This window comes from Arachis ipaensis, chromosome B7 (assembly GCF_059453495.1).
Source record: "Arachis ipaensis isolate K30076 ecotype BB chromosome B7, ASM5945349v1, whole genome shotgun sequence".
Taxonomy (NCBI): domain Eukaryota; kingdom Viridiplantae; phylum Streptophyta; class Magnoliopsida; order Fabales; family Fabaceae; genus Arachis; species Arachis ipaensis.
Window position 1 is genome coordinate 5,848,853 of NC_142442.1, and position 8,433 is coordinate 5,857,285.

General features: G+C 27.5%; 1 protein-coding gene across 1 annotated transcript; it reads left to right on the plus strand.

Annotated features, from left to right (window-relative positions):
• Nucleotides 1-4,883: 4,883 nt before the first annotated feature.
• Nucleotides 4,884-7,926, plus strand: LOC107608040 (Late embryogenesis abundant (LEA) hydroxyproline-rich glycoprotein family). Its single transcript, XM_016309932.2, has 2 exons — nt 4,884-4,929; nt 6,873-7,926. The coding sequence occupies exon 2, from the start codon at nt 6,933-6,935 to the stop codon at nt 7,770-7,772; it is 840 nt and encodes a 279-aa protein (XP_016165418.1). The 5' UTR covers nt 4,884-4,929; nt 6,873-6,932; the 3' UTR covers nt 7,773-7,926.
• Nucleotides 7,927-8,433: the final 507 nt, after the last annotated feature.

The window sequence follows — 8,433 nt, forward strand, 5'->3', positions numbered from 1 at the left end:
CTTAAATTGTGCAGATTGTGTATTGTTGAATTTACAGTATTGCCCTTATTCCGGAAATGGATACTCTCCAGTTTTTTTAATACTTGAGAGAATAAAGTGTGATATCTCACTTTTAATTCTATAAGTGGGACCAAAAATAAATAGGAGAGAAAGAGCAATGAAGGGTGAGATTAAACACAGGACACTATCCAGTTTTTTTTTTTTCACTGGAGAAGATCCACTCCCCCCTTATTCCATCTAGTTATATACAAATGTTAATTAAAATGAGTAAACACCCAAATTAGTTTTCAAGGAATTTCAGGTTGGCCACTTTGGTCGCTAACAAATTTTTATTCTTTAGAAGTTCTCGAGAATTATTGTGGTCGAATTGATTGGTCATTCTGTCTCTTTCAATCAAATTTTTAATATGACATGTTTGACAAATAAATCTCTAACAAATTTTATTAAAAGACTATTAAATTCTAAAAAATATCACTATAAGATAAATTAGTTCTTTCAGACCGATAGAAAGATCAATCTATCCGATGTAAGTAATTTTCGAGGACTTCTAGCGAATACAAATTTGTTGAGTACCAAAATATTCGATCTAAAATTTTAGTGACCAATTTAGATGTTTACCCTGTTTTTGTTGTTATTGTTTACAAACATTTTTAGTGACCAATTTAGATGTTTACTCTATTTTTGTTGTTATTGTTTACATAATTTAGTGATGCAAACTAATGTTAATGAACTTGCTGGAAGACAAAAATACCCTTTGATTTCAGAAACTGAACCATTATCAATAGAACATTGAATATTTGAATTCAAGTATCAAATCGTTCACAAAGATAAAGTCATGCATATGAGACAAATAGGTCAATTTTGAGCCCTATAGTATAATATATCCTGAATGATAACTAAGATAAATGAGCATTGTTTTTATTGAAGTAGCAAAAAGATAATATATGGCATGAAACCTAAGCCAAAAGTCGGCAATGTGTTGATCCAATTTCAATTTAAATTCAATCATCCAAAACATTTGCCGGCTACAACACCAAATTTTCATTGCCATCACCACAAGTAAGGTTATGAACTTAAAAGAAGCATTGGAAATATTGTATATCTCAAAATTCTTTGCCGAATGTATTATTGTTTTTGGTTTCTCGCAGTATCTTTATTTAAGGGTTTGTCGTTGACCAATGAGTTGCTGCATGTACAAGACAGGATTCAAACTTTCGACACTTGCTTAAGCGGACTAGTGAACTAATCACTAGACTAACCCAATATGGTTCTTTGCCGAATGTATTAAATCATACATTTGCTACATATCATGCCAACCTAAGAGGCTAAGACCAATGGCATTTAAAAAAGGGTAAAATATATTTTTTGTCTCTGAAGTTTGATAAAAGTTTCAAAAATATTCTTAAGTTTTATTTTGTTTCAATTTTGTCCTAAAAGTTTTCAATTTGTATCAAATATATCCCTGACGGTTAATTTTTCAAAAAATTTAAGACCAATTCAACAATAATTTCATAAAAACAACCCTCAACACAAGCAAATCAAGCATAATTTTTATATATTATTGTTAGATTGATCTTAAATTTTTTGAAAATTTTGCCATCGAAAGTATATTTGATGCAAATCGAAAACTTTTGGGGCAAAATTGAAACAAAATAAAACTTTGGGGTATTTTTAAAACTTTTACCAAACTTTAGGACAAAAAGTATACTTTACCCTTAAAAAAAATTATGATTATTGTAAAATCTGGTGTAAGTAATAGAATCTAGATTAAATAATATTTTTGGTAGGAGTTAATGCTCATTGAAGATCATTCACGAGTCAATTTGATTTTTGAAAAGATTCACCATCTCAATTTAATTCTTAAATTAAATTGGTGGTTTCTTAACTCTCTCCTAAGTATCATATGGCAGTTATCTACGAAATTTGCAACAAAGTTATTTGCGATTCTTGTTGCGAATTTTGTTACTTGTAAAATTTTCATAAAAATTACCTGCGACTTTTGTTGTAAATGTATTATTTATTGCGGAATTTATTGCTATTCATATTTGTAATTTTTCTTGCAAATTTGGTGCATATCACAAAATTTGCAACTAAATTTACAGTAAGATTCGATAAAATTGTTTAATATTCCATGAAAATTAGTTGCAAATTTCAATGGCTTTTTTCTTAGCAAAATTAGCAGTAACTATTATCTACGAATTTATATATTGCGAGTTTAAATTCACAGTAAAATTCATAAAAGACAAAATTATCTATAAATTTTAGCCAAATTTTACAGTAAAATCTATAGATCATAATAGACTATTTTTTAGTAGTGAAGGGGCAAATAATAATAATAAAACAAGCAATGTCCAGAGGGAAGTTGTTTAATATTCATTTATAAATAATATTATATTTTAGAGTAGTTCAGACTTCAGAAAATAATACCCACCGTCATTTTCATCCAGAAGTAAAATCACAGCTAATATATATTTGTTGTAAAGAATTGACTATATGAATAGAAATTAATATCATTTATTTTTCTAGAAGCATATTATGTGCATGTTTGGGCGCTATTATTTTGTTAAAAAAATATATTTTTTCAATGAAAAAATATCTTTTTTATTTTTTAACGTGTTTGGCAAATTTCTAGTAGTAAAAATAAAAGCACTAGTAAAATCAAAAAAAGATCTTTTTTAAGAAGCTGTAATTTACATCTTTTTTTAAAAGATCTTTTTTTCTTAAAAAAATATGTTTTTCATGTAATAAATAAACAAAAAAATACTTTTATATTGTTATACCCAAACATAATTGATAGATAAAAAGACCTTTTTACATGAGATATTCAAACATAAAATTACTTTTGCTTCTCTATAAGATCTTTTAAAAAAAGATAACTCAAAAAAAGATCTTTTCTTAAAAACTCACCCAAACAAATCCTATATTGTCTTAAGCTATTTATTACCACTATGATTTACCAAAAAAGGGGAAGTTATTTACTAATATTTAAAGACATTTTCAAATTCATCTTCTGTTAAACTTTACTGTATATAGTCTTTCATTTACTCAACCAAATCCAGAAATTACAATTGATTAAGAAGATAAAGAATAACTAAAGTAAATCATGTTTCCAATATTTGATCTCATGTAACTCGATAACTGTATAGGGACACCATAATCTAAAATTATTTGATTTTATTTAATATTTATAATTTTATACATATAATATTTATAATTATATATTTATTACATTTAATACTATCTATTTATTATAGTAATAATTAATGAATATAAAATAAAATAATTTTAAATTGATTTGAATTGATTTTTATTGTATAATATATTACTTTTATATTAAACACATATTCTCATATATATGTATAATATATTATTCTCCTTTGTTGATTAATTCTAACATAGAAAATACAGACATGAGACATCATCAATAATTAAAGAAAATAAGGATAGTCAAATTAATATACAAATGTCACTCCTAACCATCACAATAACTTGCAGTGCTCCAATTGGATACATAATGGGACAATATAGTAAAATGAATTAGTCCAAAAGAATATGAAAAACTTCACACAATCACACCTCAGTACATGTGTTAATCATATTATTATTATTATTTTGAATAGATTGAATTTTAACATCAAATACCCTATATATTTTGTATGTGTATATTTGACTAAATCCTTACTTTTTTTTTTGGAAAAAAAAAAAGAAAAGAAAAGTGGTATAACATAAATTTATTATTCCTACTTTTGATCATTACAATGCCAATAGAAACAAAACCGTGTATGGCAAAGCTCCAACTAACGCGCTGACAAAATGGAAATAAGCAAATTAAAAAAAAAAAAGTCAATTTTATAATACTTATAATTTGGTGTTTAATTTTTGTCGAATTTATTTTTTATGGCAAAATTTAAATATTTAATAATTATTTATTTGTATACTTTTAAAATTAAATTAAATTTTTAATCTTTTTTAATAAATTTAACAAACACTTTTAAACAACACACCAATCATATTAAGAAAAAACAATTCAGCATTACTTTCTCGTGTGCTTACATAAAAAGAAACAGCCAAACAGTCCCTTACCATTTTCCTTTCTTTTTCTTTTCTCTTTTCTTTGCTTCCTTACCTATTAATCTATCATTCATGTGAGTTGTATTATTATACATATAATTTTTAATTTTGTAATTTCTTTAGATAAATTTAGAGGCATTACAAATAAACAAAACTTAAAACTTTTTTTTTATACACAAAATTTAATAAATTTCATTTTTAAAAACCAATAACTTGAAAAACCAACTTAAATTAATTGAGTAGTCAGCTCACTTATTCGTTTAAGTAAGTGTTGAGAATTTGAATTTTATTTTATGTATGTAGCAACCTATTAGCCAACGATAAATTTTTAAGTAAAACTCAGATCTATAACAAATTAATCTTTATTCTGTTGAACTAAAATATACCATAACAAAAAAAATCATTTTAAAATAAAACAAAAATATGTTATCTACTTTTATATTATTTTGATAAAATATCTTTTTAGGTATTTGAGTTAGTATTGAATATTTTTATAGTAGCAGCCTTCTTTCTCTGAATCTTCTGCTCCGTATATAGCTTATTATATAGAATAATATTATATATTTAATTTTTTTTTTAAATTAAATTCAATCAAATTAATCAATAAAATTTAAAATAATATTAGTTATAACTGATTTTTATTATGTCAGATCAATTTAATTAAATTTAATTAACAAAAAAATTTAAATGTGTAATATTATTTTATTATATATTCCACAATATCCATGAGACCATAACATTCACTTTCAACCTTAAGCTATATAAATAGACCACTTTGTCCATCATATACTCTCATCTATTCCAGAGTAATCTCTTTGTGAATGCGATAGACATCTTCTCTCCTTGCTCCATTTTCATGTAAGCTTTTGTCTTATCTAATTAATTATTAATGTAAGTTTATATCTATTTAATTAGTTTTCTATTATTTTCATGTTATCGTTTTCCCAATATGTGTTACGTTGTCTTATTTATTATTATGCTTCTCACCAAAATAAGTAAAATGCTAGTATATATATATTCACATATTTAGATCTATGATTATTGATATGATCATGGTTCAAAGAGAAAATGACGGGGGATTAATTACGCAAAATCAGAAGCCGCAAATTACGATGTGAAAATTAAGTGTCGAAATAGTACAAGTTCTTTTCATCTAATTAAATTCAATATGCATTTGTTATCTTCCTAAGAATTTAATCATACAATTATAATTGTTGATATATTATAATCAGTGTAATTATTCTCATTAAATCTATATATGGCCAACCTTATTCATTAGTTACACTGCATTATTATGAGGAACAAAATTAAGATTTTTCTAGAATGTCAACATGTACAATGAACACTTTTGTCGTGCTACTCATCAACGTTTTCCATTTCAAAATGCTAAATCATATTATGTATAATTAAACCTTATTAAGTCACCAAAAAAAAAAAAACCTTATTAATGATTTTCTTAAAGGCATTTACTAGTAAAACATAAAGGGATCAGATTTTTTTTTTAAATAATGCATTTAATTTTATGAACTGATCTAAAAATTTAATTTTGATATATTATAAATATTTTTTATTTTTATGAGTAAACTGTTAAAATAGTATTTGAAAGTTTACTTTGGTGACAAAAATAGTTTCAAAAGATTCTAATGTTAAATAAGTTTTTAGAAAGATTAAAAAATACGATAAAAAGAACTAGAGATCAAATTTTGCTCCAAGTTTTTTTTGTGTATCTTCTAAATATTTATTCAAATGTTGTCAAAAAAATTCATATCAAATAGATAAGTCATTTGCTAAATTTAAAAGTTTTTTGTCATTTATAAAAAATATATTGTTTATTGATTATTTTTATCGCATTTTTAAATTATTCAAAAATTGTTTTATCGATAACATTTTTTAAGAGTTTTTTTTGTCAACGCCTGGATTTTTTGGGCACCAAATTGGTAATTAACTCTTACTTTAATAGTGAGAATGATCATTTGAATAAATAGATGAGTGAAAAATTGTCTAAAAATTTATCTAATCTGAACACTATTTTATTTGGGTGTAGTTTGAATTAGATAATGTTCTGTAAACAATCCAATCCAATTCGATTAATTTCAAATGGTTTAAATTAGAATAGATTTGCGATTTTGTAAATAAAAAAATTACCACTAATGATATAATAAGTTTTAATAGTATCTTAAAAAATAAAAAATAATATAAAAATAGAATAAAATTATAGATTGATTAAAATAAATAAATAAATAAATAATATCTTTTAAAATTTATAAAATATTTACAAAATAATAATATATGAACAAAAAAATTAATAATAAATTAATATATTATAAGTAAAATTTTAAATATAATAATAATATATTATATTGTACCGTTTGAATTAAATTGCATTGATTTTAATTTTTAAAAAATAAATTTAAAATCCGATTCAGTCGATGTAGTCCACCAAAAGTAGAATTTAATTAAATTTAAATTATTAGGATGAATGAGATTTGGATTAGATTAGATGAATGAAATGATGATTTAATTTGGGTAAGTTTGAATTTGATGACCTTATATTTTATATTTTATAAGGTGTTTTATAAGTTGAGGTGTTACTTTGGAAAAAAATAAAACAAAAACAAATTTACTAATTAAAATTGCGAATATACCCTAAAGGCGTGTACAGTTAAATGCTACCCGTTACAGGCTCACACGGAAACTCTACTCTTCTTATTCATCAGTTAGACAGCACCATTGCTCACTCTTCCGTTCGCATTTCGCATTTCCATTTCAATTTCAATTCTCATTTCATTTGCATTTCGCAGAGACACACAACCTCCCCCACCTTTCACTCGGGAGTCGGGACTCGTCCCTCACTCACCTCAATGGCCGACCGAGTTCACCCGCACGACTCACCGTCGCCGACCGTCTCTCAAATCAACGCCTCCGACGCCGCCGCCGCACCGAAGCCTAGTCTTCCGCCGGATGGGAAACCCGTTCCGCCTCCGGGAACCTACGTCATCAAGATTCCGAAGGACCAGATCTACCGCGTTCCTCCGCCGGAGAATGCTCGCCGCTTCGCCAAATACACCGACAAAAAAAGTAAACGGAGCTACGGCGGTGGCGGTCGTCGCCGCTGCAGCTTCTGCTGTTGCTTCTCCTGGTTCATCGGAGTCCTCTTCATCATCGCCTTGCTCATTGGAATCGCCGCCGGCGTACTCTACTTAGTTTTCAAGCCGAAGTCTCCGCACTACTCCATCGACCACATCGGAATCAAAGCAATGAACCTCACCACGGCGGTGATGTCCCCGGAGTTCAACATTACCGTCAAGGCGGATAACTCTAACGACAAGATTGGAATCCGTTACGAAACGGATAGCTCGGCTGAAATATTCTTTAAAGGCGTGAAGCTCTGTGACGGAGCGTTGCCGGCGTTTTACCAGCCGCCAAAAAACGTCACGGTGTTTATGACGCCGTTGAAGGGTAACGGTATCAAGCTGAAGAGCGAGGATGAGAAGGCGTTGGTGGATGCGGAGACCAAACGGCAGGTGCCGTTGAACGTTAAGTTAGTTGCGCCGGTGAAGATAAAAGTTGGTTCCGTTGAGTCGTGGAAGATCACCGTTAAGATTCACTGTGATGTAACAGTAGACCAGCTAACGGTGCAGTCGAAGATTCTTTCTAAAAAATGTAATTACAAGCTGGACCTTTGGTTATTTAAAATATGAAAAAAAAAAAAAGAGCGGTTGCGTCACTGGGTGTGTTTTGTTATAGCGATAGGATGAAACAATTTTAGGGGATATTGTTATTCTGATTCTGATTCATTCTTTTGTCTGTTTAAAAATAATTGTCAATTTGGTTATTAAGTTTTTATTTTGATAATCAGTTTGAAGTTATTATAATCTTGAATTGATCCTTCTTTTGTCAAATCTATTTAATTGGATATTTTTTTTTATCAAAGATATGAGATTCGAACAGCAGCTTTTTAATTGAGTATGAGGAGACTATGCCATTTGAGCTATTACTCATTGGCTAGTTAATTGGATACTTACGGGCTAAAATTTTTATATATGGATAATTTTAATGTGAAATACAAAAATATTTGATGATTTTGGTGTTCTACAGGATTGTGGTAGTAGCACAAAACGTCACTAACGTTTTGTAATAAAAAAAATTTTTTAATCATCAAAGAACAAAAAGTCACTGACGTTTTGTTAAAAAAATATTATTTTAATTGAAGAAACACAAAACGTCATTGACGTTTTGTAAATGGCCATAGTTGTGTTCAACACACAGTTTAGTTCATGATGAAGGATTTCACCTCTAGTAATACAATATTAAAAAGAAAAAGTTCGATACTTACGTGTAGTTAACTGACATATTTAATAG